The sequence below is a fragment of the Homalodisca vitripennis genome, chromosome 4 (assembly GCF_021130785.1).
Source record: "Homalodisca vitripennis isolate AUS2020 chromosome 4, UT_GWSS_2.1, whole genome shotgun sequence".
Lineage (NCBI taxonomy): Eukaryota > Metazoa > Arthropoda > Insecta > Hemiptera > Cicadellidae > Homalodisca > Homalodisca vitripennis.
In genome coordinates this window covers 40374085-40392025 of record NC_060210.1, presented here as the reverse complement: position 1 = coordinate 40392025, position 17941 = coordinate 40374085, and the positions used below count along the sequence as shown (strand labels likewise).

Here is a 17941-nt window from a genome sequence, read left to right as displayed (position 1 = left end):
TTGATTAACGCTCACGTATATTTTTCACATTACATCAAGGCTAAAACTACATACAAATGCAACCAAATTTAACCAATATGTCGTAAATAGGAAATAGTACTTTATACAGACACTTTAAAATTATGATTTGCAGGTTGAGATTTAACACTTTTGCAAAAATTACCTCAGATATTGAATTATTACATAGTCCTAACTACACAAAATATTGGAGTCGTGTCGAGGAATATTCAATTAATGTATCGGGTATATTAAAGAACGTTAAGGTTCGTTTGAGAAATTGAGGAAAGAAACTCTACAACTCTACTACATTTACCAACCCTTCTTCAATCGGATTATTATCATTCACATAAGTACGTCTTGAAATTTATAATGGAATCAAATTCTAAACATTTTATATATATATATATATATACATATATATACACACACACACACACACAAATACACATATATGTGTATATATATAAACATATATATACATATTTGTGTGTGTATATATTTATACACTATATAATTATACACAATATATGTACATTGGAATTTTGTCTTCATTCACTTTTTGCATTTGCACCACAAGTAAAAGAAGAAAAAAATTCCAATTTCCATGTTTCTTAGGATTTTTGAGGTTAGGTACTACTGTGTAGTCTGTGTTAGAGACAGAGTATCGTTCTAGAGAATTGTCACAAACAAGATAACCTAAACACATGCTTCAAAATACTAGAAATTCGATTTTTATTGGTGATCTCAAACCCTAAAAGTGTTGCATTACCAATATGGATAATAAAGAAGAGCAAGTAAATGAAATTGAAGCTCTAGACTCAATTTACTGTGGAGAGATGGAAAGTATGTTGAATTCTCCCTAGGTTTAATTGTATTACTTTAAATTGTAGAACTGTATTTAGGATATAGGCTTAACTGTGATTTTAAGATTCTTAATTTCTTATGAAAATGGTTATGTTTAATAATAAGACATTCAATATATCTATATCAGTAAAAAAATTAGGGTAACCTAAGGGGCCATTCCTAAATTAAGTAATTCCCTATGGGGAGAGGGAGATTTTTGGCATTGTTAAACAATGCTAGGGTTAGGCGCAGTGTTACATAACTATTAAACCTCAGATATCAATTGCTTGAATTCGTTCACAAAATTTTCCTGGTTCCCCACAAAGATTTTAAATTTATTATATTTTCTCTGCATAAAAGCAAATGGAAAGAAGTTTAGAGCATTCTGTTTGAATCTCTGTCTAGCATTTTTAATCAAATAGGAGTTTCACTTATACGTTCGTTTGTAAAGGCAATATACTTAAGTTTGTCAAAAAAAAAAAAAAAAACTGCTAAAGTCAATAGCAGTAAAGCTTGGATGTTTAGACATTTGTTCAGCCTTATTGTACATATCATACGAGCATAAATTTCCATATCAAGAAACTTGTTAACAACTGGAGAGGAGGAATTTACACCAAGTGACGTATAACTTAAAATTTGGGAATCTGAAATTCCAAATATCTGATTGTTAGATTTGGATTCTAACAGAATTCTGCGTGCAATGGTGCTCCATGCAATTTTGGATTGAATCATAAATCACAATGCACAGAACAAAGGTTTTTTCTGGTTGTGACGTAATTTAATTATAACATATTAACTTATGTTCAATATATAGAAGTTTATTGTGGAAGTAGAATAACGTCAAGCACTGTATGATGTCAGCTATAAGAAAGTGTGTTGGTGTCAGTGTTACACACAAGCAGTTTTTTTAATTGATCATGATTTTTCAGGCTGAGCATGTAAGTTCATTGTGATCCTGTGTCGTTTATATAGTACCTTCACTGTGTTTAAGACCGCAAGTCTCGTTTCACACATTTTAATTGACATGGGCATTTAACATTTTAATATTTTAATTCCTAATTATCAGCATTAGTAAAAATTTTATATTTCATGAAAGATTTTTTTCTGATAGTTTTTATTTAAATGTTTGGTTACAAGATCTCCAGGCCTTGCACAGTACAACTGATATATATTTCTTGCACTGTAAAGTGTTAGTAGAAAATTTAATTTAAAAAACATTTCATTGTAATTGCCTTAGTGTACATAATTTTTTCAGTATTAAATTTTCTACAAGTTTCTTTATAACATTTGTTTTTATTACCTGTTTGACCAATTAATTGTACGTTAAACATAAAAAATCATTTTTTGAATGCTTTTTTTATAGTACATCTTAAAAAATAAGAGAGATACAATTATGGAACGAACTTTATTCAATTTATCATGTCAAAAACCATTTGAAAAAACTGCATTCATCTCTAAATTCCTCTTCCCAAGCTCCCAGCAAATGATCATTTAACCTCAGGTACTAAATTGTGGGTGAAATCTTTTGTTGGCCGTTACTCAGTAACAAAGCATTTCAGGACCTATGTTTATTGAACTTTTTTCATTATTTTTTTATAGTACAATAACCTTAGAAAGTGCCGGTAACACTACCCGAATCACCCTGTATAGTGAGTCTTATTTGTTTTTGACACTATAAGCACCGTTTTGTACTGTTAATCAATAAAATCCCCAATTTGTATACTAAAACTTTTTAATAGTTTAAAAATACGGTGTGTCACATATATGGTAGATACGATATGAGTTGTATATTGAGAATACTTGAGTAAACTGATGTGACACAAGTTGAAAAGAGCACTGCTATCTTCCTGATATTAATTAATATTTAGACAAAACTTAGGTGCATACTAAATTGTACTTAGCACTATCAAGTTGCAACTGGTTTTATTCTGCTGACAAGTTGTTTGGAATAAATTTTGCAGCAACTCTGATGGCCAAATCTTTTGTCAAAATTGAATAAACTGAACCACTATTGATGCTACCCTCCATAACTAGTTCAAGCACAGTAATATGTTGATTCTCCATCACTAAATGTGACATGATTAATAACGTAATAATTTTAACTTGTTACTGGTCTTCCAGAATTAGGTTCACTATCGACTTAAATGTGACCATCTTTATAACTTGTGTACCACTCATTTATTTGTTACACACGAAGCATCTTCACTGAAGCTTTTAGAACTTTTTATTGGTTTCAACTTGAGAATCGCTAGACTTTTAATAAAATTTGATACATTTCCTGTTCCACACGTTTCATCATACTGCGCAAAACAAAAATGCGATTGGCACTCAGTATTCAAGGCTTGATGTTGAACTGCTTGTAGTGACTCAATGTTGAGGTCATATGTCCAGCCTGCCCACTATAGTCGACTGCATCGATGTGCAAGTGTGTACCTCACTTCAGTAATTTCTTCGCATAATAGAAAATAAAATCAAATACTTTTTTAATAAACTTTGTATATAAACTGTTTATTCTCCACCCTTTAAGCATAAGAATTCTTTGCTTTGTAACATGTAATCTCTATGATCATTTACTATCTTCTTAACTCATTAAAATTTATATTTTTAAGATCCAATTTAAAATTTATAAGGTATTTTCACATGTAGAATCTACATCTTTCTCTATCAGGTTTTACCAAGTATCATAGTTGGTTTCATATCTGTGGCAGTGATAATGGATGGGTTAGTGATGGCTGCATTTATAAAATGTGGTAGTGGAACAGTAAAATAATTTCTGACAAATCAGAAATATCATAATAGCCTAATAGTCAGAAATTATAGTATACTATTAAATAGAACCATGTATTTTTACTTTTTCAAGAACTACTTTGCTATTCAGATTACATGTGTGAGTGTACTTCTAATATTATTCATTTTATTGATTGTATTTTTTGTTTTTTTTTTTCAGTTTTGACATATGAACCGTACCATGTGTTCCTAATTCCCGTGAAATCTGATGACTTCGATGAGGATGCAGAAGCAGGAATTATGTGTAGTTTAAAATTTGAATACACTCCTAAATACCCTGACGAGCCTCCAATAATTGAAATAGAAAGCACACAACGATTGGATGAAGAAGATGAACAAATTCTCAGAGAACACCTTAAAGAACAGGTTAATATTTTTATATGAATAGTGTTAATTGTGTTATTAATGTTAATATTTCTAGTGTCTGGGTACTGACTGATTTAAAAGTGTATTCTGAATGTACTATTGGACATGGGAATTTAAGTTATAATTAACAAGTTTGTTGTATATTTTCAAATCTATTTAAATCACCAAACATTATATAGCCTAGAATTAATTCGTCTACTACAAATATTTGAGTTCTGATGAGACTGTATAATGGTTTTCATAGATAGCGTAATGTCATTCTTCAAAACATGTTCATACAGTGGTTACAAAATTATTTTATAGGATTTATTCATTTATCCAAATTTCAATTCAATCCACTATTTATGGACATTTTCCTTATTATTGACCAAAATAAACTTCATTAATGTTACTAGTACTTTCCTTGTTTCATAATGAATAAAAAAATACCTGATAAATCATACGTTCTTTCACTAAACTACCTCCAAATAGGCTTAGAAGAGCAACCCTTCAAGTAGGCCTAAACGCACGAATCACCTGTCACTTTCAAATAATTAATTGTTGTTCTTTTAGTTTTTGTTTTCATTGATGGTCGTTCAGTTGATTAATTTATAATTTCATTTTTATTGGCAGAATACATGTGGCGATGCATTTAACTCAGTTCTCGCCAAAATCGCTTCCTTTTGGTTGGCAGAATACGATAATCATTCGTCGTAATGACTTGTACATTTCAAAATAGGTTAAAGTCTGTTCTTTTTAATGCTTTGATTTATTTTGGTCCTCGACTTATTGATTCTCCTCAGAAAACAGAAATAGTGGCCTCCAGATAATACCAAATTATCAAATAAACTTATAACAAAATTATTTTGGACTTGAACATATCAGACATGTCCTCGCCATAGATTGTCATTACCTGTAAAAATCATTTCTAACAGCTTGCAAGTTCTAGCTTTCTCAGAAACTCACCATTAAATCAATTAGTTTTTCACAAATATATGTATTATACATGCCAATTAAAAGCCAATACAAATCAATTATTCCCTCGGCATTTTCCACAGCTATCTAAATGAACCATTTTGTTTCGTAGGTCTTTTTATTTTATAACTAGTCTGTTACTATTTTTTGTTGATTTAAAATGTTTTCCAAGCATTCGAGTCTAGTATATTTGTAACTTCTTTGAGTGTTTGTAAAAGCTTGTCCAGATTCAATTCAGTATTTGGTAATAGTACATTGTTTCATCCATATTTCATATTTGCATAGTGTTCATTAAATCGTGTTATAGCATTTATTTTTGTTTGTCCTATGTACAATTTGTTACATTCATTGCATATTCAAAAATTACTGATTTATATTCTTATGAGTTTTTGTCTTTGGCGTTTCTTAATATTATTGATGACAACTCATTTACTGATGTGGCTGATGCAATAGGACAGCTGGTTAGTGGCAAAAACACACCCTGCCAACTGTTGTGCTATTTGCTAGATCAATAACATTGTTTATGGTTATTTTCCATATCAAATACATCGAAATTAGGCCAATCATAACACCGTATAGCACTTACTTATTCCATTCTAGTTTTTACATTGAATAATGTTAGTTGAATGACCAAGCTGGACCAGTGGTCTGAATAACTAAGGTTGGGTAACTGGAAGTCTAATGCATTAATATTTTATGTATTATCTGAAAATAATTTCAAAGTGCAATTATCGAGTCTGTAGTGTTTTGGTTTTTTAATTTAGTGCAATGAAAATATTGGAATGGTAATGATCTTCACACTAGTATCTGCAGCGCAAGAATGGCTCAATTCACAGTCAGATATGAGAAGGAAAATGGCTGAAATGGCAGAAGAAAAAAGAATAAAGGATGAAGAGGAAGCTGAAAGGGTTTGTATGCAAAATTATTAACTTATTTATTTTATCAGTATATTATATATGTGTGTGTGTAATTCATTAATAGTTTTAATTTAATTTAATAAATTTAAAATTAGAGTTTGCTACTTTTTCCTGTGGTAGCCTGAGTTAGCAGGTAAAAACGAAAAAGAATTTATAAATATATAAAACTGTTAACAAGCTTTGGTTGTTGTTCATTAGATGGTGGCACAATACAATACACAATATTCTTCATTTTATGTAGTTGTTGAGAATTGAAAAATTGTCACAAACAGTTACTTAGTCAATAAAAATCCAGTTGTTGAATAACAAATTCAGTGCGGTGCACCAGGTATACACATCACGTGTACTGACTGCCACAGCCTGGAGGCGGGTTTACCCTAAACCTGTGCTCTCCACAATTACTGGTTGTGTGACACTGGCTCTTTAAGTTGGAAAGTTGTTTACGCTGATATACCTTCTTTGTTTGCGCGCTCTCAATATCTTTTGTTTTTTCGGATATGACTTTGAACTCTGTCAACTCATTGGTTAAAAATGGAGTTCTATAAGATAGATATGATATTTGTTTTCTTTTTAAGTCAGTTCTTCAAGTGAGATTTAATTTTCCAGACAATAGTCCATTTATCAAGTGTTGAGAGTGAGGTGCCACCCACCAGTACCTACCGTGAAGTGGTGACAGGCAAATTCCTTTGCAGTCTACAGCAGCACCAATAGACAAACAGAATGGTGCGAGTGGCCGCTAGTGAATGTGGTGTGCCAAATATCTTGGAACTTGTGTAACTCACATCGACTTTTGTAAGTTTCTCTCTCCGATTGGTTGTGGTGAGCATCACTCTCAACACTTGATGGATAAACGATATATAAGCTGGAATAGGGATTCTAGAGAGTGATGTTGATGGATTCCCTGTTGTTGTATTTTGTCGTGGCCTGTAGAATTTTGTTGTCACACAAGTGCAGAAATGAACTTATTTATGTAGCTTAATTTGTTTATAAATTAAATGAAACATTGCACCTGCATGCACACTGGTACAACGAACAAAACTTTGAGTAGCTCTTTGATTTGATGTATGAATTATAATTGTAAGTTAAATGAAAAAAATGTAAAGCATTAAACTGAAGACAACTGATCAGATCCTCCTGTGGAAATTCATCACCATTGTCCTCCAAACTACCAAACATGGTGTATAGCTCCCTAGCTATTGCAGGACGATCAAAGAGCAGATGTTCAGCAGTTTCTTCCTGCTCATCACACATTCTACAGAGTGGATCCTCCCGAAGAATACCACCTCTGTGAAGATGCTTCCTCAAGTGACTATGTCCCGTGATTAGACCCATAACCTGAGAAGACACTGATCTACTTAGTGAGAGAAGGTCAGACGCCATGCTGGGGGAAGGTGACTGTAGACCCATTTTGCTCATTCTCATACCCGGATGCAACCTCCACCTTCTCTCATGTTCAATATGAACCCATTTCGAGACAACCCCAAAGGATTCACACATGGAAATGCCACAGAACAGTTGAGGTCGGCGTCTTATTGGATGTTGAGCCCAAGTTGACCAGGGCATCAACTTTTTTGTTCCCAGAGATCCCCTCATGACCAGGAACCCAACAAACAGTCACATTGTCCATTCTAGCAAAGGTAAAAATGACTTTATAGGAATCCCCGAGAAGTTTGGAGTTGAACACACAAGAGTCCAATGCCTTCAATACTGCCTGGCTATCTGTGAAAATGCTAATCATCTTACTCCTATACCGCAGACGAAGATTCTCACGAGCACACTCCATAATGGCTGTGATTCTGCCTGAAAGACTGTGGGATAATGACCCATAGTGGCCACTAGCTTCCTACATGTGAGACTCCACAATTCCGACACCTGTGCCACTTGTTTTAGAGCCGTCTGTAAACCATTCAAGCTCCACTGATGGAAGAGGTTTCTTTCCCTCTGACTAATCATCCTTAAAACATATTTCAATCTTAACCCTTAGCACGCCGTAGACGGAATAATCCGCGATGTTGTTTGGTCTTATAACGCTAAAGACGAAATAATCCGCCGATCGATAAAAATATATTTTATTACTGTTTTTGAAGTTTATAAGTTCAATACATAAGCCACAATACAAAGTAATACACTGGCTTGACCAAATAATCCAGTTGCAGCTGTCAGCTGGCCGCAGTAGGTAAACAGTAAATTGTTTTGTTGCTGGCAGCTGTTCTCCCACTCCCGTCTGTACGCCGATGACGATACTATCCGCCATTACCGACTGTCAGTGGAGCACGCATTGTGCCTTTGGGAAATGTTCTTGCGTTGTCATTCCTTATACAAACAGTTGTAAAAAGTTCTTGTTACCATGTTTTAGGTGTTATAATAAAGTTTTTATTGTTTCTTTTCTGTTGAGTAATTATGGCTGCAAGTCATGTCCCGAGACCCCATGGCTTCATCCTGATTTTTGTTTTGAAGTTTACCGTACAACTGCCTAAATCTAATATTATCAGAACTTATAAAACTAATCAAGATCAGCATATTACACTTTATTTGTTTTGTTATCCTTGTACATAGTTTTCATATTTTTCATCACATGCATTTGATTACTCTGTAACCTAAATTCGATTTTGATTGAAATATTCCATTATTATGAAAAAATGTGATTATTTTAATACAAGTATTTCATTGTTGTAAAATTTATTTTTTTGTGTGTGACAATTAGTCATTAGGAATGAATAAAAAAATTAGCTTTAAGGAATTTTTATTTTTTCACCTTAACCCTACAACTGGCAGTCGCCTGATTGTCAGTCGATATTAATGTTTCTGTAGTGGCAGTCGCCTGAAAATCAGTCGATTTGACACGTGCCCGTTTGACATCTGTTATAATCAATACACGAACTAAACTGCAATGATTCATATACCACTGGAATCAGAAATAGTTGCTGATTTGATCGATGTATTTTGTTTTGTTTTGTATGCCATGATTTAAGTATGACATATTGAAAACGAGAGTTGTTTGTAAACAGTCGGCCATTGTTGTTGTATTGTTACCCGGTCGCGTTATTCTTGTCCATCTAAAACGTAAGTTTATTACATGAAATAAGTGTTTTTATGTAATAAGTGTGTTTATTCATGCGTATAAATTCTCGTATATTGTGTTTTATCAGTTTATTTTGTCATGTTATGAAGAAATATATGTGAAAAAATATATTAGTGAGATTTTGTGTTCTAGGCTATGTGCAGTGTTGTGATAGTTTTAGTTAGCTTTAGGATCATTTTCATATGCGATGATCATGATATAAAGCTTCTTTATTTATTTTTATGGGCTTACTTTTAATGTATTTTATGAATTTTTCGAGTAATAATTAAGGTTTTGATGAATTTTTGTAACACAGTCGTATCCATAGCAACGAATTTAGCCGTATTGTACTATCTTCAGATTAGAGTATTTCATAATTGTTTTAATTTAAAAAAGTGTAGTAAACTATACATTTTCTAAAACTATAAAAAATTTTCAACATTTTGGGTATTTCGGAAATATTTTTTTTCACACAATGTCTTTTATAGGTGCACCCCCACCACTTTTACATACCTTTTTTATTTTTTGAAAACAAACTTAGTAAAAAAAAGTGATAAATTTCTTATATTTTTGGGTTTTTATTTCCATGAATAAAAAGTAAATTTTCTTGTGAAAACAGTGATATATAATACATATAGGTTTATAATCAAATTATATTTAAAAAAAAATAAAAACCAATACTACTGCAAAACACCTCAAAATGGCCTGCCACTTGAGGAAATTTCAACTGCCAGCTCGAGGGTTAAATGAGCGTAATCTAAAAAATTACTAAATTTATATCGGCGTTCAAAGGGTTAAAGGGTCTGTCAAAAAAAATATTGTGGCATCTGATTAGAGATCATGTGCAGAGCATTCCTGAATCAGAATGCTACTTCTGCAGACCCCTCTGCTGTAGCTCGAGGCTGACCAAAGTCCTGCCTGCTGAAGACAGCCATGCTGTTTGTCTGGCCATAGCCCAGATGACCAAATCTGGGGGGGGGGGGGTTGAGGTCGTGACAACAGTATAGAGTTGCACCCGGTGCACTTTGAAATCTCCAGTGATAGCAAGGCAAGCCATTCTTTGGATGCCAGCCAGACAAGCTACCGCCATCTTAGCACCGGGGTTTGGCCACTATACAACAGCCCCAAACATTAAGTGCAGGTCTGACCAAGGAGACGTAAAGCCAATACAAAAGCCTCGGCTTAAGTCCTCAAGCCTCTCCTATTACACATCTGCATTGCGTTAAAGACCATTTCTCTCTGGCGATAACTCTTTCTAAATGGGGTTCCCAGTTTAGCATCCTATCAAGGATTATGCCCAAGTACTTAACCTTGGGAAACACATACAGATGAGAAAGGTTTTAGGTGTCAGTCTTCTCGATGCTGAGCTGTTGTAAGTAAGGCCATCCAGTACAGATAAAATTAAAATCTAAGTCAGGCGGTGGAAATTTTGATACTGAGAAAAAAACTATTTTGAATGGCCCTAGTTATGTATTTGTAGAGTACCAAAACTTTAGTGAGTACTTTTTATTGTTTACAAAATTGTAAATAGTTACCAAAATTATTATGACTATATTACCTCAAAACAATATGACAACTTATATCACACTAACAATATGTCCTTTATGGATTTTAATAGACCCTGAGTTAAGAAAGATTTTACATCTAAAACACATTCTATTTGAACACATAAAATGCCATTAATTTCAAGTTATTTTGTCTATGTGAATGTTCAATATCATTGTATATAATATAATATGTGTACGGTATGTTATTTTTCAGAAACGATTTGAGGGCACGAGAGTGACAGTTGAAACATTTTTGGCTTGGAAAAAAGCATTTGAGATAGAATTGGGATTGAACAACAAGAAGGTTTTAGAAGAAAAAAACAAGAAGTTAACAGGCAAAGAATTGTTTCTGAGAGATAAATCGCTAAATGAATCTGACCTCAAGTTCCTAGAAGTTGAAGGTAAGACATATATATACACACACACACACACACAGCCATTTTGGATTTATTATACTACACTAAAGTATGATTTACGTGCACTCACTGATAAAATCAATGACTATGGAAAAAAACATGTTTACACTAACTGAAAGAAAGATTTTCAATGTTAAACATTCAATAGGATTTGTATCTGGGCCAACATTCGTTTGAATGGCCATAGGGAATAAAAGGAATCAAAGTAATTTCCCCCCTAATTCATATTACTATTGGGTATCAAAACAATGCTATCTTTGCTTAGTTTACCAAGCAATGACATAATGAAATGGCTAATATCACCATTGGAAAAAATCTGTTCTCTCGGTATTGGTGTAAACTAAATTATTTCAAATTGTAGTATATTTTATAGTTAAAAAAGTTTTGTAAAAATAACTGTTTATAATAAGCACAGCAACAAATTGATTTTTTCTAACTGGTGAAAAGATACTCTTGGATTAGGCAATGTGGTTGCTTGTCGACCAGAAATCTGATTGCCGCTGGCAATCACATCGCTGGTCGAAGGGTTTCTTTTTGTCCTTGAAATCAAGCAAACAATCTCTTGTGTGGGCAATCTTCTGCTTAGTATTTTGTTGGTTCTTGATCAAGCACCATGGATGATGGAAGAGATTTGTAGTGGTACCAATTCATTTTTTTGCAATGGACGTTAGGGTGGTTCACAATTATATACGAAAAATAAAAAGTTTGAATTATGTATCTCCACATTGCTGCCTTTGTTCCAATATGCATACTGAATCACAAGAAAAACATTTGGCCCAATCTGAGAATGTTTAGAGGTCCCTATGATTTGAAAGTTCTCGTTTTTAATTTAAATTTGTATAAATTAACCGTTTAAAGGTTATTTTTAAGCAATTCAGCTAAAAATAGGAGTCCCAAAGATTGATCGTGGGACTAGACATGAACAGGCTACAGCTTGTCTACATGCTCTGGATGATTGGAAACAGAAAAAATTTGCTTGCTTTAGTATTTGACACAACAGCTACCAATACAGAGTTGAAGAGTGGCGCATGTGCCATTCTTGAAAACAATTTAAATTCTAGCCTTATGTGGATTCCATGTAATCACCATGTACTTGAAGTTGTGCTGTCCTTCGTTTTTAGTACAGCTTTTGGAGTTAGTGAGGGCTCTGATGTTGCCATATTTAAGCGTTTCAAGAAACGTCTCAGATTGACAAGGAAAAATTTCCTCCCGATAGTAAATAATTTGTTTGAAGCTAATGACCAAACGAAAAATCTCAGAAAAGATATGATGGACTATTATGGCGCTAACTTAGAATTAAATCAATCAAGCAGTCCCGAGATGACTACTTAGAGCTTCTACAGTTGTGTAATGTTTTCTTAGTGATAAAAGCTTCGAATCGAAAGTAAAGTCTCAAAATATATTTATTTAAGGATCAGTTTACCTTTACATCTAAAGAAAAAAGAAGGCAATCACTGAGATAAGTCCAAAGCTAAGAAGGCAGTTATGAATGACATCCTCTTTTAAAGCAAGTTGAAGCATATCCTAACTGCATTCTTAGGAATGTCGCTTTAGTAGCATTAAAAAGGCCAACTATGGTTTTTTCGGAACACTAGATTGGATTAGCACTTTTTGATTATCGCGTCAGTATCAATACCAAAATTGCGATTTTAAAAACCTACAGCACCCACCAAAGTCTAAGACCCTTCAGAGATTCTCTAATCTCTTAAGTATGTGAAATGATACAGTATGTGAGTATGTAGTTACTCTCTAGTAAATAATTTAATCACAAGAGTCCTATCGAAACATACGTTACATAGCGGACAATGGTAAAGAAAAAGCATCTTCTTTCCTATGCAAGGACTCTTTCTTGTGGCCTACTGATCCGAACTTTAATTAATAAAGTTGTTTTTGTACCAAAGTATCTATGTTTTACTAAAAATTCACTTTTGTTCTTTAAAGTGTCAAATCATGGGGACCTCTAAATATTGCCATATTAACCTATTGTTTCTGTATTATATAATACCAAATAGAACAAGGGCATGAATGTGGAGAATACGTTTTCTAACATTTTAGTTTTTGTACCACCCTAATGGACGTAAAAGAAGAAAATACAAAAGAGGTTTTGGCAAAAAAAATTAGTTTGAATACAGAAATTAGTTCAGTGGCATAACGGTTTGAAGAACATTAAAACAGAAATAAACAACTTCAAGAACTATCTTGGAATGTATGAAATTAATTTTTGTCATCTTAGTTTGGTGGAGTCACTCACCTAATACAACTGATAAGCACTAGAGAGTGCCTTGTAGCTACTCTGAGACCGTACTGTGTATGCTCTGACCTTGGATATTGCTCATGATGGTCGCTTGATGCCTCACACTCTGTAATTTGGTCACCAAGCAATCTCCAGATTAGTAGCAATTTGGTGGATCTCCTGGGAATATCAAGAAATCTCAAGACACCAAACGATCTCTTGATTGCTGGCAATTTGATTTAAGCAGCCCCATAAATTTTGCTATAATTCATTTGATCTGTCATTTTGCAATTTTCATTTTCATCTGTCTGCCCGTTTATTCACACAATATCTCAGAAACAAAATTACCTATAGACTTGAAACTTCATTTAATACTATGGCGCTGCTACTCCATGGGATTTGGCTGTGCGTTAGTAAATATTTTTATATTGGTCGTATGTGGTAACAGTGATTCCAACGAGAAAATAGCAGAATAAATAAACTTGTAAACAAGCATACAAGGTTTTAACATGTGCCATATTATCACATATAGATTATTCATACAGTAAAAAGGATAAAAAGATATAATAGAGACAAGGAGATCAATGTTAAAAGTTGGTGAAAGGATCTTTCAGCACACTTTAGCATTGTAGTGCCCTATCTACCTCACCGCAACTTTCATTATTTGAATACTGCGATGAAATGTAACTCAACAAACAAAAATATGAATGCATCTGTGCCAAGATATTCTGACAAATATTATCTGCAGATTTAGTATGTGACATAGAAACATATATCCATAACTAACTATTCGTTAAGATATCTAGATAAAGATATCATCTGTGGACTTTAAATTTTGCTTGAAACTTTATTTCTACATAGACAAAAATAAATTCTATGATAATGCGTACCCAACCATAAAATTTGGATGTGTCATTGAAGCCTATGACTCAGTAGGTTGACACAATTTTCTTTTGAAATTTTTTTCTGTATGATGTCTCTCTGTCTATTTGACCACAGAACATCTTGAGAATGAAATGAGCTATATGCTTGAAATACTACATGCAACCTTAGCAAAGCTTGTGCAACATGTTGTTATGTGGTGTCATAATAACTGGGAACAATGAGACTTCAGTTTGTGACACACACCCAGTCTCAATTTTGCTCTTTATCCCTGTCCTCTTCATCATAGTTTTGCACTTACTTGGTTAAGGAGCATTGGGAATGTTGAGATCATTACATTATTGATAGCTGCAGCAGGCTAAATATGTTTCTGTTAGGTTTTGGTGTTCCCTTTCTGACTGTTGATTTCCCTGGTTTTAATGCTGTGCAGGGTGAAGTTATCATCCCTGGTCATTAAACCAATTTATGTTCTTAATGGGTTGAGAATATAATCGCTTAGGGTCAGAATGTATGGTGAACACCACTATTTACTACTGAACTGAAAGATTAAGTGGTTACACAGAACACTTCAAAAACACTTTTGTTGGTGTGAACCTGTGTCACAGAAGAGATAATATACAGCTCAGTACAAGAATTTGGTGTGTGTCATTTGGAATCATGGCACACCTTGTTAAGTATAGCTCATAGCCAGGCATAGGAGAGTAAGGGTGCCAAGTTGAAAGAGGTGTAAAATCAATGCCAACCCAAAAGTCTAGTAGTACCGCATTTTCTCCTCTTTATCTACACATTTCACACCATGGAGTGCTGTCAGATGTGTTGTTTTTTTTTATTAACAAAGCCACATGCGTATTTGACCCTAATGTTTGCTTTACTTTAGAATTTTATTTTAAACATTGTACTAGTTTCAATATTTTCAATTTACAGTTTTGTTTAAAAAAATAAAATAGGCCGCAGACTGTTATCTTCTATAAATAGAGGAGTGTACAAGGAGAATTGTCAGTTGTTTCAGAGGTTAGTAATAAAAGTGGTTGTTTAACCATTTTAATGACAGACAGTTTATCTGAGTAATTGTAATAAAATGCCTGCCTGTTTTCCCTGCCTAACAATGTAATTGTTGCAGTACAAATATTAGATTTGACATTATTGACTAACTTGTTACTTTTTTTTAACTATATGCAAAACTGATGTTGTTTTTAGCTTGAACACACACACGCGCACGCACACACGTACGTAGATATGAATATGAGGGTTCTGGCCACTTTAGGGTCCAACAGTAATTTAATGAAAATCCTGTCCAAAGTACCATAAACCACTGCTGTTTAAATTATGTGAAAGTACCATGGAATCAATGTAATATCTGCTTGGAATTAATGTATATATATATATATATATATATATATATATATATATATATATGTATACATAGATTAATTAAATTTGTTTAAATGGCAATAGCATAATTTAATTTAAATAAACATTGAATCCAAAACAGCACTTGCTGTATTAACAACAACTGTCTGTCAGTAACTATTTTAAAATGATCTTTTATTAAAATTTAAATTATTTCACTCTTAATAAATTGTCTCTGTAACCAGATAGTATTAAGAAAGGTGTCCAATTTGTGTGTTGATATCTTTACTATGTTATATAGATTAAGTCATAATGATTGACAATATTGTAAATACTAATGACAATTGTTATAGGAGGTGAGGTTGTCAAGGTTGACGAGTCTCTATTTCAAGATTTGGATGAGCTAGACATAGAAGATGAGGATTTTCAAGACGATGATGGATGATTGGAAATTATTTGCGCAATGTCTTTTGTATATTGCCTTTTGTTTCATTGCAAGCAATAATGTGATGAATGATATTGTTATGTTATTTTGTGAATATACACCAGTTATTTATACAAAAATGTCATTACCTATTTCCTATTTAGTTTGGATCACACGATAGTAACAATATTATATTCTCCTGTCCGAACATTGAGAAAACATTTATTTAAACTATTTCCTAACTAATCTAAAAATGTTTCACCTGATTAATGACTTTCTAATATTCAAACCATATTTTTGAAAAATAAATATAATCTGCTGTGCCTACTTATTCAACCAGTATTTGTACAACATTTGATCATAATTGATTTCCAGTATATAGTTTTAACTAAGATGAATGTATTATGTATATAGGCCCATTATATAATTAAGAAATATATATAATTAAATTTGTGTAGATGGCCTGACTCTCATTTACTGGGCGAGCATGTCGCTAAACCAAAGTGTAGTAGTTTGTCCTTTTGGTTATATGTGATTTAAGTTTTTACAGTTTATTACGACTGATAGTAACACTAATGAAACCAAAATAAGAACACATAGAAACCTAGAAGAACCTAGTTTATAGCCAAACAATGAAAACAACTGGTTGTTGGAAGGTATGTTTGGGAAACCAGTGAATTACTATATATTTATATATATATATATAATATAATATATATATATATATAAAAACATTAATAAAAGTTGCATCATTGGCAATAGCTGAATTTAATTTAATTAAACATTGAATGAAAAAATGTGTAAATTGTTTCAATGCATAAGCGAGCATGGCCACTTTTAAGGTAGGTTTACACAAGCCAAGAGCAACAATCAATTGATACCTCTAAACTGTGTGTGTTTAGCGCTCCTGGCTTGTGCAAGCATATCTTTTAAAGTGATCGTGCATATTTATGCGTTAATGGATTTCTTTGAAACAAGTACCATTGGAATTTTAATGACATAGTTGGTGTTTAGTAAAGTTTTTATAACTACTTGTTTTTTTTTTTTGACTTAAGATTTTCAGCCAACGCTATTTTGTTAATGTTATAGAAAATACCAAAGTTGTTTTAAAAATATTTTATCTTGTTAATTCAAATTTATGTGCCAAATTTGGTTTCTTTAGCTTACCTAGTTTTAGAAATATTTTTTTATAAAAAATACAAAATGGCGGCTAGTGGCTAAATGAAACATTTCTCGACCTATGTTTATATAAAATTTGTTTCTTTGAAATAATGATTACTATCAGCCACAGAAGTTTGTGATGCCCTTTTGTAAACACCCTAAAATAGAGCCACTATGTGTATTCATCAATATACTTATATAGATGTTCAGATTTCTACGAAAATGAGATTTTGGTTTTTCCCCATAACTAGCTTAGTTGTTAAGCTATCAAGTCTTTTAAAAAAGCATTTTGTAGGTTTTTTAGGAGCTATAAGGTAGGTCATCTAAATAATATTTTTTCAAGTCTTATTTTTAAAAAGATTTATGCTAAAAGGACTCAAAAAAGGTACTTTGCGCAAATACACAAACTTTAAATGGCCATATCTTGCTCAATTTTTACTCCACAAAACGTTAAAATGCCAACCTTAAAAAAAGAAAGACCTACAATTTTGTACTTAAAAATTTTGTGTATCATTAATAGTTTTTGAGTTTTTTTCACTTCAAGCTCAATATATTTTAAAAATAAGTACTTTAAACTGGTCAGACACTCAGAACATACTATAAGAACAGAAATAAAGTGAATTGTAAATTGGCTGAATTTTTCAAATGAGGTGTAAGAGAAGGTAAGATTTTCTCTATTTTTTTATGATAAAAAAATAGTAATGTACATTACTTTCTTCATAACTTGCTTAGTTTTGATGATAGAGTAGGCCACTCCTTCTTCAACAGATTTTTGATGGTTTTATTGATAAATATTTTCCTGAGTGTTTTCTTTTGAAAAACAATAGTCTTAAGGACATCCCTTTCTATAATACACACACATCCAATAAGACGTGGCCTACTTGTTATTTGATAGAGCAAAGAGCTTATGCTCAGATAAAGATGGATTAAAAGAGGAAATTAAGAAAGTTTAATCAGTCCTTGGACGCAATGGATACCCTCAATTAGTAATAAATAAGTG

The 17941-nt window shown here is 32.6% G+C and overlaps 1 protein-coding gene across 1 annotated transcript; it reads left to right on the top strand.

The window, feature by feature from the left end:
• The first annotated feature begins 613 nt into the window (after positions 1–613).
• LOC124359184 (RWD domain-containing protein 1) lies at positions 614–16107 on the top strand. Its single transcript, XM_046811719.1, has 5 exons — positions 614–843; positions 3791–3996; positions 5715–5858; positions 10690–10876; positions 15710–16107. The coding sequence occupies exons 1-5, from the start codon at positions 774–776 to the stop codon at positions 15799–15801; spliced, it is 699 nt and encodes a 232-aa protein (XP_046667675.1). The 5' UTR covers positions 614–773; the 3' UTR covers positions 15802–16107.
• Positions 16108–17941: the final 1834 nt, after the last annotated feature.

Coding starts and splice junctions, on each gene's coding strand:
- LOC124359184 (XM_046811719.1), top strand. CDS start 774: ATGGATAATAAAGAAGAGCAAGTAAATGAAATTGAAGCTCTAGACTCA. Junction 844..3,790: donor TTACTGTGGAGAGATGGAAA/GTATGTTGAATT, acceptor TTTTTTTTTCAG/TTTTGACATATGAACCGTAC. Junction 10,877..15,709: donor CAAGTTCCTAGAAGTTGAAG/GTAAGACATATA, acceptor CAATTGTTATAG/GAGGTGAGGTTGTCAAGGTT.